This window comes from Myotis yumanensis, unplaced genomic scaffold (genome assembly GCF_028538775.1).
Source record: "Myotis yumanensis isolate MYYU_CA2020_CCGP unplaced genomic scaffold, mMyoYum1.0.hap1 SCAF_5, whole genome shotgun sequence".
Classification (NCBI taxonomy): domain Eukaryota; kingdom Metazoa; phylum Chordata; class Mammalia; order Chiroptera; family Vespertilionidae; genus Myotis; species Myotis yumanensis.
Window position 1 is genome coordinate 75,354,796 of NW_027223756.1, and position 26,294 is coordinate 75,381,089.

The 26,294-nt window shown below is 39.5% G+C and overlaps 1 protein-coding gene and 1 pseudogene across 5 annotated transcripts; one reads left to right on the plus strand and one right to left on the minus strand.

Annotated features, from left to right (window-relative positions):
• The first annotated feature begins 283 nt into the window (after positions 1 to 283).
• Positions 284 to 25,749, plus strand: PBK (PDZ binding kinase). 5 transcript variants are annotated; one of them, XM_070413851.1, is made up of 9 exons: positions 284 to 377; positions 891 to 1,008; positions 3,083 to 3,160; positions 10,102 to 10,195; positions 15,727 to 15,869; positions 17,470 to 17,639; positions 21,004 to 21,133; positions 23,945 to 24,124; positions 24,877 to 25,749. In XM_070413851.1, the coding sequence occupies exons 3-9, from the start codon at positions 3,103 to 3,105 to the stop codon at positions 25,074 to 25,076; spliced, it is 975 nt and encodes a 324-aa protein (XP_070269952.1). In that variant the 5' UTR covers positions 284 to 377; positions 891 to 1,008; positions 3,083 to 3,102; the 3' UTR covers positions 25,077 to 25,749. The 5 variants fall into 5 exon arrangements, with proteins under 5 accessions (XP_070269952.1, XP_070269951.1, XP_070269955.1 ...); XM_070413852.1 differs by lacking the exon at positions 284 to 377 and adding an exon at positions 561 to 642; XM_070413850.1 differs by lacking the exon at positions 891 to 1,008.
• LOC139009749 (metallothionein-4 pseudogene) lies at positions 2,716 to 2,895 on the minus strand (annotated as a pseudogene).
• Positions 25,750 to 26,294: the final 545 nt, after the last annotated feature.

Genomic DNA, 26,294 nt, shown 5'->3' on the forward strand with positions numbered 1-26,294 from the left:
TTTTAGGCCTCCGTCTGATCTTTCACATACAGGCATATATAGTCTATTAAGCCAGAGCTGTTCCTCTGAAGAGCTGGCATTGGATATAAAAAGCAGTTTGTCCTTCCCTGCGTTTCTCTTCATTCTATGTATCTTAAAGGATCCCTATTTGGTGGTAAAATAGAATCAGTACAAACACCGGAAAGAAAAAGAACGGACACGACTAGTTTTGTCCTTCGCGCCACCCCGTAGTTTGCGGCCGGTGCCGGGGATGTGCGCGCGATTTTGAAAGGCCGGCGCTCCAGGCAAAACAACCGTAGCGGGTGTAGTGCTCGGCCGGCGCGACGCTGAAGTAGCCGCGGGGTCCCTTTGGCGGCCCCTCGGGACCAGTGTTTCAGGTAACCTTGGCCGGGGCCTCTCGTCCGCCGGCTCCTCTTCCACCTGGAGCGCGAGCGCCGCGCCGCCCGGGTAAGGGGAGTGTGTGGGGGGCCCTTTCCTCGGGCCCTGACCGCGGGGGCCTGGGTGCCGGGGCGAGCGTTGGCGTTTGTAACAGCTCGCGGCCTAACAGGAAAGTTGAAGACGTTGGAAATCGGGCGTTAAACTGGGAATTATCTTAGGATCCTTCCCTGCGACCCAGACTCGAGTGCGCCTCGGAATCACGGGGTAGGATGGGGATTTGGTGGGAGAAGTTGTTCTTTCTCGAAGCGAAGCCCGGCCGTCTGTCCTGGTGGTGGAAGCTCCGTGGGCGGATGCGTCGGTCAGGCAGATGGGGGGGCCCCGGCCTGGCCAGCCGAAGTGGGTTTCGGAGGGCTCGCGGGGAGCCCCCCTCTAGGCCGGTGTTCGGGGTGCACAGATCCGAACTCCAGGCCGCATGCCGGGTGGGAACTGTCGTCTCGATTTCCACTCCGCAGGGAGTTAGAGCCGGTGAAGGGTCTGTGGCGGGGACGGAGGGGCTGGAGTCGGAGGAAGAAGGGCGGCGCACAGTTCCCTGCTTCGAACCCCGCAACTAACGTTGCCCCGGGTTTCCAGGTGAGCTGACGGCGCAGGCGGAGGGAGGATGTAAACCACCGGCCTCTGTAAACTCCCGGACTAGGGGGTGAACGGGCTGTGCCTCGGTCCCCAGGAGTCCTCCTGAGGGCGCCCCGGGTGCGGGACCTTGGGGATAATCGGATCGGAACTTCCACCCCGCGTCTCCCCCGCGGCGCTCCTATTGGCTCATCTACACTCAGCTTCGCCCGCGGTCTCTCTGTGTGTGTTTAGCCGATGGTGGCTGACAAGTGAATGGAAAGGGGATCTTCCGTGTGAATCGAAAGGCAGTGGTGGTGGTTGTAGCTACCTTTAAAAACATGAACAAACGTCTTATTAATAGAAAAGTAAAGCCGGGCCTTTGAGATGACTTCTTTTTCCTTGGCACAGAGTTTTCAAAGGTGCCGCGTATTAAGGGCTCTACAAGAAATTCAAGCAAGTATTTTTTATAGACAAACCAAATGGGCTTTAGACATGTAGGAACGGTTTGTTTTACAGTAAGTAACGAATAATATGAAACCTCACTTAAAAAAATTATTTTTTTTTGGTAAAAAAGGTTCTTTAAGAACTATGTTATGGAAGAAATAGAAAACCCGGATTAACTTGCATGTATGTGCATGTGTGTACATTTTATTTGCATAGACGATTTTTATAATAGCTTACTGAGATATAATTCACGCAGCATAAAATTCATCCTTTGAAAGTGTATAATTCAGTGATATACTCAATCCCATTGTTGAATATATTCAACCACTACCTAATTTAGAACATTTCCATCACCCCAAAAAGAAGCCCCACACCCACTTCCTCCTTTCCTCCTAACCCCTGGCAGCTTCTAAGCTATTTTTGTCTGGATTTGCCTATTCTGGACATTTCGTGTAAATGGAATTACCTATTTATTCATCACCTGATGGATATTTCTGTTCCCTTTTTTTTGGCTGCTATAAATAATGCTGTTTGCATAGACAATTTCTTTAAAGGGTGTGAAAGACCTGTTAAACTATTAGGAAGTGTGAGAAGGAGATTGACTCTTTACCTTTTTGTAGTGGCGATTTTTTTTTAACCAACTTCATATATTTTTAATTAAGACAAAAAATGCCCTAGTTGATTTGGCTCAGTGGGTAGAGTGTTGGCCTGGGGACTGAAGGGACCCAGGTTCGATTCCGATCAAGGGCACGTGCCTCTGTTGCAGACTCAATCCTGGCCCCCGCCTTGTGCAGGAGGCAACATATCACAAGTGAGACACATCCATGTTTCTTTCTCTCTGCTGGGTTTGATTGGGTTGCGAGCTTGATCCCTAGTAGGGGTAGTGCAGGAAGCAGTTGATGGATGTGTCTCTCTTATCGGTGTTTCTATCTCTCTCTCCCTTCCTCTCTGAAATAAAAAAAAAAAAACAAAAAAAACAAAAAAACTATATATATAAAAAAAAAAGACAACAGAAAAAATCTTTCACTAATAGTATGGCCTTGGGTAAGGAATTGTACCTGTCTGGGTTTCAGTTTTCTCATTTCTCATGTAAATAAAATTGGACTAGATATTTTTCTTTTTAAAAAATGTTTTTTACCATGAGTGAAAACTTTATTGCTCCAAGCAATTTACATGAATGTCACCAACACCTCATTGGGGCAAATATATAAAAAGCACAATCTTCTCAACTAATGCACTGTACAGAAGCTTCCCAGGCCACACCCTCAGCACAATGGTTGCATTTCAATGGCAGCAGCTGCACTTGCTGGAGCCTCCTTTGCAGATGCAGCCCTAGGCACACTTGGGGGGGCTGGGGGAGCAGTAGCTTTTTCAACATGTTTTACAGTTGCAAGCTGTGCATTTGTAGTTGTCTCTACAGATGCATATCCCTCCAGACCATCAGGAGTATTCCCTGGGGTCCATGGTCCAGGTGTCTAAGAGGCTCCCGTGCTGGAGAAGGGAGGCTCTGGACTAGATCATGGTCTTTTTCAGTTCTCAAATTTAATGCTTAATATGATAAAATGAGAGCTACTATAGGAGGTTTTTCTTAATGAATTAGAGTTGTGTTCTTTATAACTGCAATGTAACTTTCAATTTATTTTTATCATAGGACCTAGAGTGATTATTACAATGGAAGAAATCAATAATTTTAAGACACCAAGCAAATTATCTGAAAAAAGAAAATCTGGTAAGATAGGTATACTAGTAAAACCTTTTTTCATTGTTATTGTTATTAGAACTGTAGTTTGATGCTTTAATTACCATCCACAAATTTAGATTAAGTCCTCCTTATAATGTTGATCTTAACAAATTAGACTTACTTTATAGGCCAGGACATGGTCATCCTGGCCATGACCTGATTATCGTGAATGTATGTTGAACTTTTCAGAATCTATTGGGATAGTTTTATTTTTTAGTCTGTCAATATGGTAAATTCTATTAATTTTAAATGTTAAACCAAACTTTCACTCCTGAGGTAAAGCCAATTTAGTCACGAGGTATTTTATATATTGCTTGATTCACTTTGCTAATATTTTCTGTGTTCAAGAGGGATATTGGACTATTGCTGTTTTGTTTTTTTTTTGGAATGTCTGTCTAGTTTTGGTATCAGGGTATTCTGTATTCATAAAGTAAGATGGGAAGTGTTCCCTTTTCTTGAAGAGTATATGTAGAAGTAATATATTTCTTCTTTAAATGGTAGAATTCACCAGTAAAACCATGTGGGCCTGAAGTTTTCTTTATAGGAAGTTTTTTTTTCCCGTTTTTTTATTTTAATATTATATTAATATTTCAAGAAAAACGATCTTAAATATAATAATGTTACATGCAATAAACAATATCTCAAGAAAAACGATTTTAAATATGATAATGTTACATGCAATAAACACCAGTTATTCAAGAAAAATGATCTGACATATAATAATACTAGAGGCCCAGTGCAGGACATTCTCCAACTGCTGGCCAGGGCCTTCTTTTGTTCTGCGCCGCCCCCTGGTGGTCAGCACATGTCCTAGCAAACAATTGAACTCCTGGTTGGTCGAACTCCAGAGGGGACACTTTGCATATTAGGCGTTTATATACATATATATATTACATGCAGTAAACATTAATATTTCAAGAATAAAAGGATTTTAAGTATAATAATATTACCAAAACTGTACTAACATACTATGATATCACAGAAGTTGTAGGAAATATTAAAAATCTGCAAATAACAGGATTATTTCTATTCTAGAATATTTTTTTCTCCTCTGACTCTATTTTTGTTCATCAGTTTACGTTGTTCATTATATTCCACAAATGAGTGAGATCATATGATATTTTTCTCCAACTTGCTTATTTCACTTAGCATGATGCATTTAAAGTCTGTTTTGTTGGATATGAATATTGCTACTCCAGCTTTTTTTTCTTTTCCATTTGCATGGAAATTTTTTGTTCATCCCTTCACTTTCATCCTGTGTGTCTTTTGTTTTGAGGTGGGTCTCTTGTAGACAGCATATGATTGGATCATGTTTTTGTATCCATTCAGCTACCCTACACCTTTTGATTGGAGCATTTAATCCACTTACATTTAGGGTTATTATTGAGAACCACTTATTTATAGCCATTTTAATTCTGTATGGCTAGGTTTCTTTCTCTGTTTCTTCTCAGCATTCCCTTACAGCAATCCCTTTAGCATTTTTGTAATGCTAGCTTGGTGGTGATGAACTCCTTTAGTCTTTTTTTGTCTGGGAAGCTGTTTATTTGACCATCTATTTTGAATGATAGCCTTGCTGGATATAGTAATCTTGGTCTCAGATCCTTGCTTTCCATTACCTTGAGTACTTCATGCCATTCCCTTCTGGCCTATAGAGTTTCTGATGAGAAATCAGGTGTCAGCCTTATGGGAACTTCTTTGTAGGCAACAACTTTCTTTTCTTCTGCTGTCTTTAAAATTCTCCCTTTGTCTTTAATATTTGGCATTTTAATTATGATGTGTCTGGGTGTGGGTCTGTTTGGGTTCTTCTTGTTTGGAGTTCTCTGTGCCTCCTGAACTTGTGTGACTTTTTCCTTTACCAGGTTAGGGAAGTTTTCTATCATTATTTCTTCAAACACCTTCTCTATTCCTTTCTCCCTTTCTGCCTCTCTGGCATACATACTATTCTAATATTGATACTTTTCACATTGTCCCACAGCTCCCTTAGGTTGTCCTGTTTTTTAATTTTTTCTTTCTGGTTCTCTAATTGAGTGATATTTTCAACTCTGTCTTCTGATTCACTGATTAGCTTCCCCTAATCTGCTGTGTATTCCTTCCAATGTGTTCTTTATTTGTGTTATGTCATTTTTTATCTCAGACTGTTCTTTTTTCATAGTTACTATATCTTTTTTTCATATTGTTGAGCATTTTTAACATCATTACTCTGAATTCTGTTTCAGATAAATTTCTTATCTCTTTCATTTATTTATCTCTTTTTCTGGAGAATTTGCTAGTTCTTTCATTTGGGGGTTCTTTCTTTGTTTCCTCACTTTGGTTGTCTCTTAGGGTTTGTGACTATGTTTTAGGTAGATTCTCTATACCTCTCAATCTCTAGTGCAGCATAGTGTTAAAGGTTGTTTCTGACTAATTGGATCAGGCAAAGACTCCAAACCTCCAGAGACTGCCTCTGTCCACAGACTAATAGGATTCTGACTTGAATTGCCCCCAGCCAGGCAGTGGTCCTCAGGTGTGGCAAGACTCTTCCCCCAAGGCAGGGCAGATGTCTATGTGGGAAAGATGTCCTCCACAGTGTGATGGAATTACACAGCCCAGGAAACGTGGGGTGTCTGCCTTCTGAGCTCTATCCCCCGAGTCCCCAGTCCTGAGTTCTGCTCTTACAGCTCCAGTCCACTTCACCGTCCCTCTGCCAGAGCACAAGGTGGGTGGCTCAGGGAATTTTTGTGTGTTGGCTCTTTAAGAGGGTGCCCGAACTTTTAGCTGCCACTCCTTGGCAGACAGCATCCCACCGCTTTTCACAGCTAGATGTGGTACCCTCCTCAGTTTTGGTGCTCTCTGCTAGGGAGCCCAACTTCGGGATTAGATCCCAGAGTTCTCAGTGGCACCCCCCTCCAGCTGAGAGATCTCTCCGGGACTTCAGTTGCCATCTGTGGGTGCCCCACCAGTCCTTTAGCGCCTCTGCCCCTCCTACCAGTCTCTATGTGGTCTCCACTTTTGGTCCTTGGGTATCAGGGTTCTCTCCTGTGAGTTTTCTATTGATTATTCAGGAAGCCTTTCCGTATTTCACTTGCAATTCCAGCTTGTTCCTGGGAGCATGTCCATGCATCATCCTCCTACTCTGCTGCCATTTTAAATCTCCAATTGTTTTGAAATTTTATTTTTTACCTATGAATTGAACTGAGTCCTAAATTCGTCTAGTTTTCCTGGATGTTTAGCTACAGCTCTCCAGACTAATGCTTACTTTTTTCCCATCCTTAGCCTTGGAATCAATGAGTACTAAAATCTTCTTTATAGGAAGATTTTAACTGTGACTTCACAGTTAATCAATATTGGGCTATTCAAGTTATCTATTTCTTCTTGTGTAAACTTTGTTAGTGTTTTTCAAGGAATTCGTTTATTCTAAGTTGTCAAATTTATGGCATAAAGTTATTTATGACATACTCTTATTACCCTTTTAATGTCAGTAATGTCCGCAGGGTCTGTGGTGATATCTTTTTGATTTCTCCTACTGATTTTTCTTCCTTGATCAGTTTATCTTGGTGAATGTTTCATGCAATTGAAAAGATCACATTTTCTGCTGTTTTTTGGTATAGTGTTACATAAATATCGATGAGGCCAATCTAGTTGACTTACATTGAACAAGTTCAGGTCTTCTGTATCCCTATTGATGTTCTGTCTATTCTGTTACTGAGAGAGGTGTATCTTCAACTACAATTGTGGATTTGTCTATTTTTTAAAATATGTTTTTACAGAGAGAGAGGAAGTGAGAGGGAAACATCAGTAAGAAAAACATTGATTGGCAGCCTCCTACACGCCCACACTGGGGATCAAGCTCACAACCCCCAGGCATGTGCCCTGACTGGGAATGGAACCAGTGACTTCTTATTTCATGTGTTGATGCTCAACCACTGAGCCATATCAACTGGGCTCGATTTGTCTATTTTTTTCTTTCCATTCTATCACTTGTTTTACATTTTTTGAAACTTGTTATTAGGTACATATACATTTAGGAAGGTTATTCTTTGATGAATTTACCCCCTTACTGATATGAATTGTTTTTATTTATCTGATGTTGAACTCTCTTCTAAGTTCACTTTATGTGGTATTAAGTGAACCACTCCAGTTTGATTAGTATTTGAATATTATGTTTTACAACCCTTTACTTTTAACCTATTTATGTCTTTATATTTAAAGTGAGTTTATTACACAGCATGTAGTTACTTATGTCTTGTTTTGGTTTTATCATGTCAACTTCTGCCTTATATTGGACTGTTTAGCCACTGTCTACATGTGGCTATTTAAATTTAGATTCAAATGAATTAAAACTAAATAAAATTATAAATTTAGTTTCTTAGTTATACTAGTCACATTTCTATCATGACAGAAAGTTCTATTGGATAACACTGTGTAGACCATTTACATTTAATGTAATTCTCTATGGTTGGGTTTAAATCTATTTTTTTATTGTCCATAGCAAATTGGCGATATCTTTGTTTTTCTTCCTAATATTTTTCTCTGTGCTTCATTTTTTTAAAAAAAATATATTTTTATTGATTTCAGAGAGGAAGGGAGAGGGAGAGAGAGAGATCGAAACATCAATGATGAGAATCATTGATCGGCTGCCTCTTGCATGCCCTCTGCTGGGGATCGAGCCTGCAACCCAGGCATGTGCCCTTGACTGGATTCGAACCTGGGACCCTTCATTCTGCAGGCTGATGCTCTATCCACTGAGCCAAACCGGGTAGGGCTGTGCTTCATTTTTGATATTTTTTGTTGTTTTGTCTTAAAATTTAGTGACCTTTTGCTCTAAGATGGTATCATTCTTATCCTTTGTATTTTTCATTTCTCTAAGTTCATTAGGATCTTTTTTTATTTTTCTGTCTTAATTTGTTATGCTCACATTTTCCTTTACATCATTAGTGTATTTTTTAAGATTTATATGTTAAGGCTTTTATCTGCTACTTCTATATCTGTATGTTCCTATTGGTTTATTTTTCTCCTGGAAAGAGTCATATTTTCTTGCTTCTTTCATACCTGGTAATTTTTTATTGGCTGTGAGACATTTTACATTGTCAAGTGCTGAACTTCATTCCTTTGAAGGGTGTGTGATTTTGTTGTGCTGAACCTGCAGTTAAGTTTCCTGCACATTGGCTTTTTTCTTTTGAGTCTTGCTTTTAGGCTTTGTTCTAAACTTTTTCCTTAGGCTAAAATTTAGCTGTACTACTAAGTCATGACCCTTTAGAGCAGCGGTTCTCAACCTGTGGGTCGCGACCCCTTTGGGGGTCGAACGACCCTTTCACAGGGGTCGCCTAAGACCATCGGAAAACACATATATAATTACATATTGTTTTTGTGGTTAATCACTATGCTTTAATTATGTTCAATTTGTAACAATGAAATTGGGGGTCACCACAACATGAGGAACTGTTAGGAAGGTTGAGAACCACTGCTTTAGAGGACTTTACTCAATGCCCTGTGTTAGAGTTACCACACTCTGGCTGATCGTAAGTGAACTATTCCTAGACCTGTGTAATCTCCCATCATGATTTAGCCTATTTCTTGGGTTTGGTGGTTTCTCCAGCTTTGGGGAATCATATCCATTATAAGTACAGAAAGTATTTAGTCAAATGCTTAAAGGGAGATCTCTTTTTAGATCTCTGGAGCTTTCTTATTTTGTGGCTTCCTCTTTAGTTCTCTGCTCCATAAATTCTAGCTATTTAGGTTTCCTTGACCTATGACATCTCTCTCCTCAACTTGACAAGACCTCTGAGCTCTGTTTCTTTGTGCTTTGGCTAGAAACTGCTTTTTAGCAGTAAGTTAGGGTAACGATAGGGATCCCCCATTTGTTTCTCTTCTCTCAAAAATCACAATCCTGCTCTGCCTATTGTCAGGTATATGAAAACTGTTATATTTTGTCAAGTTTTCTAGATGGCAATTCCAAGGGCAGTTAATTATTCACTAGCAAAAGTAAGACTTCTATATTTTATCTTTTTTTATGACTGTATAATGCTTTGTAATATAGATGTACTATAATTATGACCAGTGATTATTACTAAGGGGTGTTTTTGTGTGTTTTTCTGCAGCCACAAAAGTGAATCCCAATCCTATATAATAAAAGCCTAATATGCTAAGTGTCCGGTCAACCAGTCGGCCGTTCAACCAATCAAAGTGTAATATGATAATGATATGCTAGGCCACTCAACTGCTCGCTAGGATGTGCACTGACCACCTGGGGGAAGATAGTTGACCGGTCGACCAGTTGCTATGACATGCACTAACCACCAGGGGTTAGCTTGCTGCTGGGGTCCGGCTGATTGGGACACGCCCATAGTCCCTCCCATAGTCCCTCCCCAGCTGGCCAACCTCCCACATTCCTTCCCGGTCCTGATTGTGCACCAGTGGGGTCCCTCGGCCTGGCCTGCGCCCTCTCGCAATCTGGGACCCCTTGGGGGATGTCAGAGAGCTGGTTTCGGCCCGATGCCACAGGCCAGGCTGAGGGACCCCATTGATGCACGAATTCGTGCACTAGGCCTCTAGTATTCAAATATATATGCTTGCATACATGTATGTGTATGATGTCTTTGGGCACATGCTGTACTGAGGTGTTGGCAAACTATTTGTAAAGGGCCAGATAGTAAATAGTTTAGACTTTAGACTTTGTTGGCCACACAGAAACACTATTGTATATTCTTATTTTACCTGTTTTTGTGTGTGTGTGTTTTTTTAATCAACCCTTTCAAAAACATTTCTTAACTTCTGGACCATATAAAAACAAGCTTCAGTGTTACTGTAAGATAAATTAGGGTGGATAGTGTCAAATTGCTCTCCAAAAGATTATGCCAATTAATACGCTTAACAATAGTGTATTGCAAATGTTCAGATGCATTTGTAGAAGTCTTTTCAAATACTAATTTTTAATTGTTTCTTACACTTAGCATTATGTTCAACTCCATGTATAAAAATTCCTGCCTCTCCGTTTATGCAGAAGCTTGGCTATGGCACAGGGGTAAATGTCTACCTTATGAAAAGGTGAGTATACGATTTTAGATTAACCTTTTTACATGGAACCATAGTTCAACTGTACTTGGAGACAAAGGAAAATTCAAGTATTTAGATTTGAGGTATGTTCCTGATCCTGCTATATTCAGTCTCAGAACCTTTTATAACTTTACCAGAGCTCTCTACCTGGTATACATTTCTTTTCTTTTAACTTTTCTCCTAATGAATTATTAAAGGAACAGTAATCTACCTTATAATTTTTCCTTGGCTTTATGAGAAGGGAATCAGTCTGACTAACACAATATGTTTTTAGGTTTATATTGTTCCTAGATAGAAATGCTTTCTTTAATATAAAGCTAATTAATTGAGAATAGCATAGCAATAATATTTAAGTGGGTGTCTTGAAGCATTTTGGCCATTTAAACACTCCTTTTGTGTTTGTGTGCTGTTTTGTGAACATGTGTTTTTAGTGAATAAAAACTCAGTCATCTAAGTTATTTTGAAAGAAAAAAATTTTTGTAGACTCATGGCTAGTCTCATTTTTTTTCCCTTTCTTAAAAAATTGTCTTTAAATTTAAAGTGTGTTGTTAATAAAGTTCTACTGTATATAACAATCAAAAAGCTTCATATGGTGGCTGATTAAAAAATAGCAGTCCCTGCCTGATTCTACTAATGTGTCCCTGTCAGCCTGGGATTTTCCTCTCCTGGTAACCTGGAGATTGCCTTTGTTTCTCAGGTGAATTGGATCTTCTGTTGTTCTGTACCTCATGTCTTACTATTTCTTGGTTTACATCTTGTTTTGTTTGAGGTCATTTGGTAGCTCCATATGAAAAAGTACACAAGAGGTACATTTTTTAAAAAAAATATTTTTATTGATTTCAGAGAAGATGGGAGAGAGAAACATCAATGATGAGAGAGAATCATTGATTGGCTGCCTCCTGCACGTCCCCTACTGGGGATCGAGCCTGCAACCCGGGCATGTGCCCTTGTCTAGAGTCGAACGTGGGATCCTTTAGTCCACAGGCTGACGCTCTATCCACTGAGCCAAACCGGCTAGGGCCACAGGAGATGCATTTTTGAGAATTGGCATTTCTAAAATGTTTTCATTCTACACTAATACTTGAATGGCTCTTTTTGTTTTTCTGGGCCAGAATTCTTGTTTGGACATAATTTTCCTCCACAACTTTGAGGACATTGTTCCATTATCTGTTAGCCTGCAGTGTTGCTGCTGAGAATTCTGAAGCCTTTCTGAAGCGATTCTTTTGTTACCTGTTTTATGTTATCTACTAGAGGCCCAGTGTTGTGCACTCGGGGGCGGGGTGGGGGGGAGTCTCTTAGCCCAGCCTGTGCCCTCTCGAAGTCTGGGACCCCTCGGGATGTCAACCTGCTGGTTTAGGCCCATTCCCCGGGGGATAGGGCCTAAGCTGGCAGTCAGACATCCCTCTGGCAGCCTGGGAGCCCTTGGGGAATGTCCACTTGCCAGCGGGGAGCAGGCCTAAGCTGCAGTCGGACATCCTTAGCACTGCTGAGGAGGCAGGAGAGGCTCCCGCCACCACCACTGTGTTGGCAGCTGTCAGCCTGACTTGTGGCTGAGCAGAGCTCCCCCTGTGGGAGCGCACTGACCACCAGGGGGCATCTCCTGCACTGAGTGTCTGCCCCCTGCTGGTCAATGTGTTTCATAGTGACCAGTCATTCCCAGTCTTTCTGCTGTTAGAGTCAATTTGCATATTACCCTTTTATTATATAGGATAGAGGCCTGGTGCATTGGTGGGGGCTGGCTGGTTTGCCCTGAAGGGTGTCCCAGATCAGGGTGGGGGTCATGCTAGGGTGCCTGGCCAACCTGGGTGAGGGGCTGATGGCTATGTGCAGGCTGGTCAAGCCCCCCAGTGGGGACCCTCACCCCATGGGGGTGTGGCCAGCCTGGGTGAGGAGCTGAGGGCTGTTTTCAGGCTGGCCACATACCCTTCAGGGTGGGGGTCCCTATTGGGTGCCTGGCCAGCCTGGGTGAGGGGCTGATGGTTGTTTGCAGGCTGGTCAAGCCCCACAGTGGGGACTCTCACCCCATGGGAGTGTGGCCAGCCTGGGTGAGGGGCTTATGGCTGTTTTCAGACTGGCCACATACCCTTCAGGGTGGGGGGCCCTACTGGGGTGCCTGGCCAGCCTGGGTGAGGGGCTGATGGCCATTTTCAGGCTGGCCATGGCCCCGGGCTGGAAGCAGGTATCTGGGATTTATTTAACTTCTATAATTGAAATTTTGTAGCCTTGGTCCCGGCTCGAGGCCTGGGTTGCCCCTGGCAACCCATGTTCCCAGCCCCTCCTTGAGCGGAGGCCAGGCCAGCTGGAAGCAGGTATCTGGGATTTATTTATCTTTTATAATTAAAACTTTGTAGCCTTGAGCGGAGCTCAGGGCCGGCCAGGGCAGGCGGGAAGCTTGGCTTCCTCCATCGCCAGGGGCAACCTAAGCCTCCTGCTCACCCCAGCTCCGTGGTCGCCGCCATCTTTGTGATGGACTTATGGAGTGAGGGTGTGGTGGTTAATTTGCATATTACTCTTTTATTAGATAGGATTCCTCCCAGTGTTCTGAACTTTGTATATCTATTTGTCACCAGTGTTCTGAAATTTCACAGTGACATGCATAGGTGTGGGGTTCTGAAAATTCCTGTTCTTAAGTTTTTAAGAAGTTATTTTTAAAATTCTTTACTGACATTTTTCACCCCTGTCTTCCTATTCTTTATGTGGATGTTCCACTTACTGGACTGATCTCTGTTTTTCCCCTGATGTTCCTATTTTCTCTTTGTTCTATTTTCTGAGAGATTTTCCCAACCTCATCTTCTGATACTTCTATTGAGCTTTTCATTTTTGTCTATTTTGTTTTTTAACTAATTATCTGAAAGTTTTCCTTTTTAAAATGGCATCCTAAGTCTTTTGGGAGTGCTAGAAATGTTCTATATATTGGTCTTGATGGTGATAGCACATATGAAAACTCATTGAGCATTTAGTATGCATATGGTCATGAATTACTGTGTTCCTGCACGTTCACAGGCATTCAACTTTACCAATAAACCTCAAACTAAAGACCCTCTGCTTTAGCCCCTTTCAAAACTAGTTTTCCCGTCTTGAGAAGCTGAGGAGATAGGGAATGGGCAACTGCCTAGAGACACAGTATCAGGAATGGTATCTAAGAATCTACCTGCTTATGAATAAGTTCAAGAAGTTCATGGGGCCTGTTAAGTCATTTATTTTCATCTGCTTTCTAGCTTCCAATAGTTACTTGTGTCTCCTTTGTTATTTTCATCCTTGTTGGTGGGTATATGTCTTAAACTATCCATTTTTTTTACATGACTGAGGCTTCAGCGGGATCAAAATTGTATATGTATGTTCAAGGTATCATTGGTCTAAAGCAGTGGTTCTCAACCTTCTGGCCCTTTAAATACAGTTCCTCATGTTGTGACCCAACCATAAAATTATTTTCGTTGCTACTTCATAACTGTAATGTTGCTACTGTTATCATAACGTAAATATCTGATATGCAGGATGGTCTTAGGCGACCCCTGTGAAAGGGTCATTCGACCTCCAAAGGGGTCGCGACCCACAGGTTGAGAACCACTGGTCTAAAGTATATTTTTAATGTTAAATAAAGTTTGCATCCCTAGAATAAACCCAACATAGTTTTGATGTATTATTTTTTAAATATATACTGATAGATTTAGTTTGCTATTTGTTTAGAATTTTTGCATCTGTGATATAATTGATACTGACCTGTGGTTTTCATTTTATTGCTGTTTCTGTTTAATTTTTTTCTTATATATTTTTTATTTATTTCAGAGAGGAAGGGAGAGGGAGAGAGAGATAGAAGCATCAATGATGAGATAGAATCATTGGCTGCCTCCTGCACCCACTGGGGATCGAGCCCGCAACCTAGGCATGTGCCCTGACCAGGAATTAAACTGTGACCTCCTGGTTCATAGGTCAGCACTCAACCACTGAGCCACGTCAGCCAGGCTCTGTTTAATTTTTGTAATTAAGTTTATACTAGGCTCTTAACTCCTTTTCTTTCTATTCCTTGGAAAAGATTGAATGCTAGGTCTCTTGAAAGTTTAGTAAACTCACCTGGAAAGTTATCTAGGCTTTGTATTTCTTGTGGGAAGATTTTTAAGCTTTATTTGTTGAAAGTATTACATATGTCCCCCTTCTACCCCCTTGATCCACTTCAGCCCACTAAAAGTTTTATTTATTCACTTTTATTTTTTTAACCTCTGCTATTTCTATAGTTATGTCCTCACTTTTTATTGCAATATTATTTGTGCCTCCTTTTTTTTTCCTTGTGCAATCTCTGTTTTATTAGCCTTTTCAGTAAACTAACTTTTAGCTTGATTAAGTATTTTATTCAGATTTTATAAATAGTTTTTGTCATTATATAGATCAGGATATGTTATGGAAAAGGTAAAGGATGGACTTGGTCACTGAATTCTAAACATTCAAGAGTTAAAACTTGAAACTTAAAAGATATATTTTTCATAAGAAGATGATATGAAAGAGATTATCCCCAAATGCTCTTGTTATCTAAAACTGGAGGTATAAGAATAGTGTAGATAAACATATGAATGATAGATGTATATGAAATAAGAAATCTAGTGATCCTTTGAGTACATGTTTTTTGATTTAAAGAAGAAAAAGCCCTGCAGTCATAGAGGTATGCTTATGAGGGTAGGACAAAGCTAAATGGATTCTTAGTTCAATCTGTTGTTGTGTTCTTACAGATAAACTTTAACTTTTGAGGCTATTTTACTAACCTTTGTGCCTATATGCTGTATATACTTTACTTCCATAATTTGCTGTACTCATAAATAAGTGGCTACCTTATCAGGTAAATATTTCTCTGATTTTGTTTTACCTGTTTATTTATTTAGGTCTCAAAACATTTGCACTTTAAATATTAAGCCAGATAATCAACAGAGTTTACATTTTCTCTCTCATTTATATATTATTATTGCCTTAAGCTCATGTCTTTAAGTATTCAGTGAAGGCAGAGATGGATTGGTTAGTGGAGAGGCATAATATTTGTTGGAGAAGAACAGTCTGCTATATGGACGATTACATATGGGCCAAATGTTTCTTGTATGTCTCTTATTTAAATTGTTTCTTAGAGATTAGTGTTTATTATTTAGCATTCTAGAACTTGTCCGTGGTACATATGGTTAAATGTTTGATAAGTAGTTGGTAGTGCAACATGCTTGATTAGAAAAATTTAAAAATAGTAATCTTGAAGTTTAAAATTTATGACAATGCATCTTTTTTCTTCTAGTTTTCTCTTTTTAATCTCTCCTTTCCAGCAATAGATATCAGACTACTCTTGTAATCAAGATATATCAGCTATTTATCTTCCAGATTGAAAAGGAAATGTAGAAGAGGTGTTGATAGTATAAAATTTTGTAAATTTAAAATAAAACAACAAATTATCAAGTCCTTTTCAAAAATTGGAAGTTCTTGTTAGTCATTTGGAAATAAATGTATTATGTTTATTATTATTTATACATTTTATGATTGATTATTTTTTCAAGATCTCCAAGAGGCTTGTCTCATTCTCCTTGGGCTGTGAAAAAGATTAATTCTAAATGTAATGGTGATTATCAAAGTATGTATCAAAAGAGATTAACTGATGAAGCTAAGATTTTGAAAAACCTTCATCATCCAAATATTATAGGTAAGTTTAAATTTTATTTGGTAGCAGGATCTTGTATATTATTCTGTTTATCAGAAACAGTTTATATAATTTCTTAACCATTTTCAGTAGTAAAAATGAAGAGGATGGTGGTAGAGTTTGGTAAGAATCAAATTAAGGTAAACATTGTAAAATAAAAGTTAATATACATTTTTAGATGCTTAAGTATGTATGTAAAACATCGTGGGATCACTTATATGTGGAATCTAATGAACAAAATAAACTATGAACAAAAAAGATCCAGAGACATTAAAGCATGCAACAGACTGACTTGTTTCAGAGGGAAGGCAGGAGGTGGTGGGGGAAGAGATTAACCAATAAACTTATAAGCATATATGCATAGCCCATGGATAGACAAGGCCTGGGGAGGAGGCAGAATCAGGGTGGAGAGAGTCAGTGGGGACATCTAATAATTTCAACAGTAAAGATAAATTTTTAAAAAATAATAATTTAAAAAATCATGGGAATAGTTAGTCATGCCCTAGCTGGTTTGGCTCAGTGGATAGAGCATCGGCCTGCGGACTAAAGGGTCCTGGGTTCAATTCCGGTCAGGGGCACATGCCTGGGTTTCAGGCTCGATCCCCAGTAGGGGGTGTGCAGGAGGCAGCCCATTAATGATTCTCTCTCATCATTGATGTTTCTATCTCTCCCTCTCCCTTCCTCTCTGAAATCAATAAAAATATTAAAAAATATATTTAAAATAGTCATGATGCTGGTACTATGGAGGATTCAGGAATATAGAGTGATCTTCATTTAGATATAAGTAGGGCTTGAACCGTTATATTTAGGAATGCATAAGATATTTTAAAATTTTAATTCGTAATACTATTTGTAAAAACTGAAGGCATTTTAAATTAGATGACTGAATTAGTTTTATAAATAACTAGAGGCCTGGTGCACAGATTTGTGCACTGGTATGGTCCCTCAATCTGGCCTGTGCCCTCTTGCAATCTGGGACCCCTCGGGGGATTTTGGAGAGCTGGTTTCTGCCTGATCCCCACAGGCCAGGCCGAGGGACCCCACCAGGACACGAATCTGTGCACCGGGCCTCTAGTATGCATATAAAATCTTTGGTTAATCTCTTCCCCTCCCCCCCTTCTCTCTGTGATTCATCAGTCTGTTCCATGTTTCCATGCCTGTGGTTTCTGCTCCTTCACTGAGTGTCTGCCCCCTGGTGGTCAGTGTGCATTATAGCTACCAGCCAGTTGCTTAGGCTTTTTTATATATAAACTAGAGGCCTAGTGCCCAAATTTGCATAAATGGGGGGCCGATGGCAGGGCCAGCTGGCCAAGGGGTAGGGGCCGCAGGAGGTTGGCTGTGAGAGTGCACTGACCACCAGGGGGCAGCTCCTGCGTTGAGCATCTTCCCCCTGGTGGTCAGTGCACGTCATAGTGACTTGTCGACCAGTCATTCAGGTCGTTCCGTCGTAAAGGTCGCTTAGGCTTTTATGTATACATAGATAGATAGCTGTTTCATTATATATTTGTCAGTGTTAATCCAGGTCCATTTTCAGTCACAGTACTATAAAAAACGTAACTACTGTTCTTCCCTATTCTAGTAGAAAATGTTATGTTTCTTTCAGGTTATCGTGCTTTCACTGAAGCCAATGATGGTAGTCTATGCCTTGCTATGGAATACGGGGGTGAAAAGTCTCTAAATGACTTAATCGAAGAACGAAATAAAGACAGCCACGATCCTTTTCCAGCAGCCACAATTTTAAAAGTTGCTTTGAACATGGCAAGAGGGTTAAAGGTAACTGTACCATTATATTTTACATGACTTTTGTGGAACATTAGACAACTAAGTACAGTCTAGCTGGTGTGCTTCAGTGATATAGTGTCGACCCATGCACCAAGAGGTTGCCCATTCAATTCCTGATCAGGGTATGTGCCCAGGTTTTGGGCTTGATCCCTGGTGAGGGCCGTGCAGGAGGCAGCCAATCAAAGTTCTCACTCATGGGTGTTTCTATCTTCTTTTCCCTTTCTCTCTCTCTAAGAAATAAAAACATATTAAAAACAAAGCAAAACCACCCTAACTGGTTTGGCTCAGTGGATAGAGCATCGGCCTGTGGACTGAAGGGTCCCAAGTTCGATTCCAGTCAAGGACATGTACCTTGGTTGTGGGCACATCCCCAGTAGGGAGTGTGCAGGAGGCAGCTGATTGATGTTTCTCTCTCATCGATGTTTCTAACTCAATGGGGAAAAGAAGGAGACATATGTACTACTATTTGTAATACTTTAAACAATAAAAAAACACACAATAAAATATATTTTTAAAGAAAAACAAAGCAAAACCAAGTACGTTATATACCTAATCACATGGTAGGATTCTTCCCCAACCCCACAAAAGAAGGGGTTGCCTTAAGTCAGTGGTTCTCAACCTATGCGTCGCGACCACTTTGGCGGTCGAACAACCCTTTCACAGGGGTCACCTAAGACCATCCTGCATATCAGATATTTACATTATGATTTATAACAGTAGCAACATTACAGTTATGAAGTAGCAACGAAAATAATTTTATGGTTGGGTCACAACATGAGGAACTGTATTTAAAGGGCCAGAAGGTTGAGAACCACTGGCTTAAGTGAAAGTTTCCTTATGGCAGCGGTTGCCAACCTTTTGGACCTCACAGACCACCAGTGGTCCGCAGACCACCAGTTGGTGACCCGCTGCCTTATGGAATATTTTATGTTGCAATGTACTATTTCCTTATTTTGAAAGACCTTCACATAGTCCGAAGTAACGAAATAACCCAAGTTAGGCAGTTTTGCTTAGAGATCACATGTTAGATTTAGTTATGAAAGGATTAAATTTAACACAAATTTACTAATTATTACTAGGGGTGTAGCCTAACCCCCTATTGATGTAAACAAGCTTCTTAAAGATTGTTTTGTGGCCCTAGCTGGTTTGGCTCAGTGGATAGAGCGTCAGCCTGCAGACTTGAAGGGTTTCGGGTTCAATTCTGATCAAGGGCACATGCCTGGGTTGTGGACTCAGTCCTCAGTGGGAGGCATGCAGGAAGCAGCCAATCAGTGGTTCTCTCATCATGGATGTTTCAATCTCTCTTTCCCTTTCCCTTCCTCTCTGAAATCAATCAAAATATATTTAAAAAGAAAAGATTTGGGATATAGGTTTTGGCATCATGAATAGTCATCTATAGCAGCAGTCGCCAACCTTTCAGACCTCACGGACCACCAGTGGTCTGTGGACCACCAGTTGGCGACCGCTGATCTATAAGTCAAGTGAAAATAGCTCTCAATTTTATGGAAATAAATTATTGTGCCTTTGGATGGACACAGTGTTAGAAATAAAAATAATTCCATATCCTAAATAACTTAAACAGAAGTAGTGATGGCCCCAGAAAAGTGTTGGATGACTCAAATGCAGATTATGTAATGATACTGATGTCAAAATTGTACATAAGAGTTTAAATAAAATTGATTTATGAAGTGTGAAATTGGAGAAAGGCAATATTTCTAAAGATACTTATTTTTTATTTTTAAATATATTTTTATTGATTTCAAAGAGGAAGGGAGTGGGAGAGAAACATCAGTGATGAGAGAATCATTGATTGGCTGCTTCCTGCATGCGCCCTACTGGGGATCAAGCCCCCAACCTGGACATGTGCCCTGACCAGGAATTAAACAGAGACCTTCTGTTTCATAGGTCTACACTCAACTACCATACCCTGCCAGTCAGGCTAAGTATATATTTTTAATAAGCGTATAGAAAAAAATTTTTTAAGTGGATAGGATAAACTAAATCAACAATTTATTTAATAAATGACTTTAAATATATATAATGGAATTAATAAATTATGTATTTGAGCATATTGTCTTTATGATGGGCAACATTTAAATGAAGCACAGTGAGTATTTCAAGTTATATTCCAAGATTTATGTCTGCATCATTTTCAAACCCAGTCATAGAGTAGATGCTCAAATGCTGATGAATGAACAAATAACAGGTTTGTAAGACATTTTTTATTATGGATGAATGTTGTTAGTTGTCAATTCTAAGAAAGGATTAATGTGTAAAACAAAAGATAGTCTTAGATTATATTTCTGCTTCCTCTTCTTATAGCCCTGTGTAGCCCTGAGTTATGTATTGTGTGTAGCCCTGAGTTATGTATTGTTTTGCATCATCTCAACTTGAAAAAAGTATCTCTCATTTTGAAGATTCCAAAGTTATTCCTAAAATTTTCTAGCTTCAAATTAAGTTGCGGTATATTTTGATATCTCCATAGCATCTTTTTTTTTTTAATCCTCACCCAAGGATGTGTTTTACTGATTTTTTTTTTTAATGTTTTTATTGATTTTAGAGGGAGATAGAGAAGGTGAGGGAAGGAGGGAGGGAGGGAGCGGAGCGAGAGCAAGAGTGAGAGAGGAGAGGGAACGGGAGCGAGAGTGAAAGAGAGAGGGTGGGAGCGAGCGAGAGAGAAACATCTGTGAGAGAATCATCGGTTGGTGAAAGAGGAAGAGAGAGAGAGAGAGAGAAAGAGAGAGAGAGAGAGAGAGAGAGAGAGAGAGAGAGAGAGAGATATCAGTGAAAGAGAATCATTGATTGGCTGCTTCCAGCACACCCAGACCGGGAGTAGAACCACTGGATGCATGGGAAGATGCTCAACCAACTGAGCCATACTGGCGGGGCTTACTGATGTTTAAAGAGAGAGGAAAGGGGGAGGGAGGGAGAGAGAGAGGGAAACATCGATCATTTGCCTCCTACACATGCCCTGACTGGGAATTGAACCCAAACCTAGGTACATGCCCCAACAGGAATAAAACCCACAACTCTTTCGTGTACGGGACAACGCTCCAACTAACTTAGCCACCCGGCTGGGGCTTCTGCTGTAGCATCTTTTGATATAAAAGTATGTAAAAAGGGTTTGTAAATAAAAAGCTTATCTACAAGATTTCCAACAAATCTCTTAGATTTCTGGTGTGTTTGACAGACCAAGATAACATGAGATATTTCCTTCTCTAACTTCAAATAATTTGAAATGATGGTATAATCCTGTAGTTTAGGAAGGGAGTTCAAATTATATTTGTTTGAAGGTTATTTATGTGTATTTAGTTTGTATTTTTGTTCATATATGTTAAATTTTCCACTATTTTAGTATCTGCACCAAGATAAGAAGTTGCTTCATGGAGACATAAAGTCTTCAAATGTTGTAATTAAAGGTGATTTTGAAACAATTAAAATCTGTGATGTAGGAGTCTCTCTACCATTGGATGAAAATATGACAGGTGAGTAAAATTTTTTTAATATAATTTTAAAATTTCTAATTTTTACACGTTTAAATAAATAACTTTACATTCTTCAAAAATAAAAAAACTATTAATAAAGTGTACAATAAAAATTATCCCTCCTGTATTTTTCACTCAGCCTCCAGCCCCATCTCTTGCCACATACACGGTATAAATTATTGTTTTCATATTAATATATATTATTTTAACTGAAGATAACTTTAGGAACTATTTCTAACCTAGATTGGGATTTTTATTTTATTTTATTTTTTTAAATATATTTTATTGATTTTTTTTACAGAGAGGAAGGGAGAGAGATAGATAGAAACATCGATCAGCTGCCTCCCGCACATCTCCTACTGGGGATGTGCCCGCAACCCAGGTACATGCCCTTGACTGGAATCGAACCTGGGACCTTTCAGTCCGCAGGCCGACGCTCTATCCACTGAGCCAAACCGGTTTCGGCTAGATTGGGATTTTTAAAAAATGGTAGAAGATCTGGGAATAGAAAATGAAAAGTTTTAAAAATATTTTAATTGTTGTTGTTAATCCTCACCCGAGGATGTTCCTCCTGTTGATTTTTAGAGAGTGGATGGGAAGGAGAGGGGTGGGGGGAAGAGAGAGAGAAACATGATGCAAGAGACACACATTGATTGGTTGCCTCCCACACATGCCCTGACTGGGGCCCAGGATCGAACCTGCAACCCAGGTATGTGCCCTGGGCCAGGAGTTGAACCTGTGACCCTTTACTGTCTGGGCTGATGCTCTAACCACTGATCCACACCAACCAGGGTGAAAATAAAATTTTAATAAGATTTTATAAAGGAATTCATTTAGCATCAATACATTGACAAGGTTTGGGAAACTGATAGAAGAAGAAACTAGAGTGGAAGTAGGAAAGAGGTGGTAGCAAAGGCCAGTATTCTGCTTTTTGCCCTGTCCCACCCCACTCATTCTTCTCACTTTATTGTAAACTAGTGTCCCAGTGCACGGATTCGTGCACATTGAAAGTTAATTAATTAGAAGAAATATTTTAATATCTCTATTCGCGTCTTGCTAATGAAAAGAAAATAGCATTCTACTTAGTCTCCTATCTACCAACTCTAGGACTTCTGTAAGGATGAAATGAGATGTGGCACGGGAAAATGCTTCACAAACATTTGGTTAAACTGTAAAATGTTTGCACCTGGCTATAAAGCAAGTCCGGTTCCTGGGCTGAAGAAACTCCAAGGATGCCAGTCACTAGGGAGAGGAAGCCAGGCGTTGCTATGTGACATCATTACCTGGCGCCCACAGCAACCATTGCTGGGCTGGGCTAGGCTGTGGGCCGCACTTTGTGCCATGGGGTCTTGGCAGTGTTGGCTGCGATTTGGTGGGGTGTTGCTCCAAGGTGGTGGTGGGGCCTGTGTTCCACTTGGAGGAAGCCGAGTGTTGGTTTGTCGGTGCCAGGTCCGAGGTGCCATTTCTGTTTGCATATCATGATAGCTCCTGTGTTGTGTCTGCCCCCTGGTGGTCAGTGTGCATCATAGCTACCAGTCGGACCGACAAACACAGCCTTTTACATATATAGATACTGTTCATTCTCTTAGGGAATTTAAGATATATTCTTAGTGAGAACCAAGAGACAGCCTTAAAGAAAAAGCTTCTGCTTTTAACATATTTAATAACATTTAAATTTTTCTCTTTATATGAATGCTATTTAGAATATATATGTATATCTATGTATATATGCACACACACACACCTTAATTTCCAGCTAAAGTTAAGTTCTATAAGTTGAATTGAAGGAAAAAGTCAAAATAAAGTCATGAACCCTCAGTCTAAGTAACTACTACAGATATGAAACTTTCGAAAAGGAGAATTTTTTAAAAGGAATAAAAATAAGATTTTCTAACGTAATTTTCTCAATCCTTAATACATGAAGTAGATAAAACTAAGATGTAAAAAAAAATTGAAAGATTGAGTAGATAAGGTCAATCTATGCATTAGAAAATTGATTATATATATTGGTAAGGATATGAAAAAAAAACCCTTGGTTTACAAAAAGTAGAAGTAGCCTAATGTTTGACATTCATTGTCCTTAGTGAAATACATCTATATTAGTAACATAGATATTAGTAACATAGTTGGAAACAAAAACAAAACAAATTTTTAAATTTAAAATACTTATAATTGACTCTAGGCTGAATAAAGAAATCAAATTCTAATTGTAAAATATTTAGAAAACAATGAGAATGTAACAACAAATTAAAAGCGATTTGTTAGGGTCAAAGCTACACAAAGGAACACATTTTCATTATTTAACCTTTATGAAGTTGAGATATTTCCTGAGCAAAAGCCAATATGTGATTCGACTCCCTTTTCCCTGATTTAGCAATCATAGAAGCATAGAAATGGTATTTCTCTCAGCCTAATAATAGCATAGTTTGAAAAATTAAAAAACAGGCAGAGTAAACGTTTAAGGTTACAGAGCTTGTAAATGTCTGAACCCAGGCAAGACAATCTTGCTCTAGAGTCTGTACTAACATCCACAATCTATTTATATTCTTACCACTTTCTAAAAGAATTGCTGATTCTCTACACCCTTGGCAACTATCCAGCTTTTTTAATATTTATCAATCTGATAAGGAAAAAGTAATTTGTATTAATTATTGAGGTTGAGTATATTTTTTCATGTTTACTGGCTGGACTTGATAACCTTTAAACCACCTGTCAAATCATTTGCCCATTTTGGTGGTCGTTGTTTGCCTTTCTCAGTGAGTTCTTGTGCTGGCCCTTATGACAGTTCTACCTGTGTTTTGCTTGTTTCAGTAACTGACCCTGAGGCCTGTTACATTGGCACTGAGCCTTGGAAACCCAAGGAAGCTTTGGAGGAGAATGGTATTATTACTGACAAAGCAGACATATTTGCCTTTGGCCTTACTCTGTGGGAAATGATGACTCTGTGTATTCCACACATTACTCTTGCAGATGATGATGATTATGATGAAGGTATAACTACATATTTTTAATGTAAAACCCAATCTCTTTGGTTTGAAATAAGATTAGTTTATAAAGTTACATTTTATTTTTCTATTAAGTTAATTTTAAAAAGAACAAGGTGCTTGATTTAGTTGCATGAGTTATAGATTATATTATTATTGTTGACTAATTTGGTATCATCTTGGTTTAATTTCATACAAATGAGATGTAGATTAATTCAGAACAGAGAGGTAAATTGAGAAAATTCAGAGGAGCAAAAAGTTACCTTAAAAACTCTCTTTGCCTGAGAAGAAGATCAGAAAGCTATTATAGTAAGGGTTGATGATCATAGACTAAATCCATGTAACAAATGCATGACAATAGCTAATCTACACCATGGCAGGACAATGGAAGAGACTGGTATAATGAAAAAGTCAAAATAAAGTCATGAACCCTCAGTCTAAGTAACTACTACAGATATGAAACTTTAGAAAAGGAGAATTTTTGGTGGGGTGTTGCTCCAAGGTGGTGGTGGGGCCTGTGTTCCACTTGGAGGAAGCCGAGTGTTGGTTTGTCGGTGCCAGGTCGGAGGTGCCATTTCTGTTTGCATATCATGATAGCTCCTGTGTTGTGTCTGCCCCCTGGTGGTCAGTGTGCATCATAGCTACCAGTCGGACCTTAAAAAGCAAGCTGGATGATGTTTCAGAAGGGTGAGTGAGCAGTCGATAAGTTTTTCCATGATTTAAAGTGATTTTATTTGTTTCAAACTTTCTCATGAGCAGATAAAACTTTTGATGAAAGTGACTTCGATGATGAAGCATACTATGCAGCTTTGGGAACGAGGCCACCTCTTAATATGGAAGAACTGGATGAGACCTACCAGAAAGTAATCGAGCTCTTCTCTGTGTGCACTAATGAAGACCCTAAAGACCGTCCTTCGGCTGCGCACATTGTTGAGGCTTTGGAAATACATGTCCAGTGATCTCATATTCACAACTACCTGAGCTTCAAGTAGGGCTCATATATATAACTGTTCTCTTTACTGTAATACATTTATGTAGTTACTGTGAGAATCCATAGTTATTAGGCTGTTTGAAAGTGGCCTATTTTAGAACCATAGCACCTTGTTAACATTTGAAAAACTTTGTATTATAAAGGTATTTCATGTATACTTATTAGTATTTAATATCGTAGTGGGTTTTCTATGAAACTTAAAAAACTTTTAGGCTTAAGGAACAAGTATTGAAATTTGTTCATAGAGATTTAGAAATTTGTTCATAGTAGCTCCTTACCTCTTGGTGAGTCTAGCTATGTCTATTTTGATCCTCTGCCCATTTAAAACTCCTATGTCTAACGTTAATTTGGGTAGGGGAACCAATACTTTTATTAGTGATCTTCCTTGAATATTCTCTACTTAAATGGATCAATTTAAATTAGCACTTTGAAGTACAGAAGTTTGATTATCTATTAAAACATAAAACTATGCTGGTCTTTCTTGGCTGATATGCTTATTAAATATGGTCATTGGAAGCTGAGAGAATATGGCACAGTAGCTCCTTGGGTATTTCCAAACATTTTCGATTAAGGCTTGTCCTCTTGGTTCTGCTCAGATCTTTGGTGTTTGCTCTCATTTATTAAATGTATTTCTGTACTGAGATCCTTTTCTATTTTTTGTTTACTAATCTAGCTCTTAAGCATTTTACAGCTCTGGTGTAAAAATAATAAAACTAATAGGATGATATAGAATAAAGGACACTTTAGTTAACCAGAAAGTGTATTATCTATTTTATACTCCCATTGATCTGAGTGTTGTCATTAAAGTTGCAGAATGAATGTGAGATTTCTTTCCCTCTCTTGGCCTTATTTTGTTAATCTGTAAAATGAGGGTGACTTGGGTCAGTAATTTCTATCTGTGAACCATAGCTCTGAAGAGAGCTGAGCCTAGCCAGAAGAATCAAGCATAGCCCCCAAAAGCCAAGCTAACCCCAAAGAGCTGAGACTAGCCCTAAGCCCTGATTCTGGTCCCGAAGAGATGACCCAGTGCCTAAGAACCAAGCCTACCCAAAGAGCCCAACCTAGTCCCAAAGGCTTAGCCAAGTCCTGAAGGGCTGAGCCTAGCCCCAAAGAGCCAAGCCTAGTCCTAAGAGCTGAACTAGTACTGAAGGAATGACTAGTTCCTAAGAACCCAGCCTCTAGAAAA

Bases quoted from the DNA above. Each gene is read 5' to 3' on its own strand.
- PBK (XM_070413851.1), top strand. From the start codon at position 3,103: ATGGAAGAAATCAATAATTTTAAGACACCAAGCAAATTATCTGAAAAA. The intron at 10,196-15,726 runs GTGAGTATACGA...TATTTTTTCAAG, and splicing joins AATGTCTACCTTATGAAAAG to ATCTCCAAGAGGCTTGTCTC. The intron at 17,640-21,003 runs GTAACTGTACCA...CCACTATTTTAG, and splicing joins ACATGGCAAGAGGGTTAAAG to TATCTGCACCAAGATAAGAA.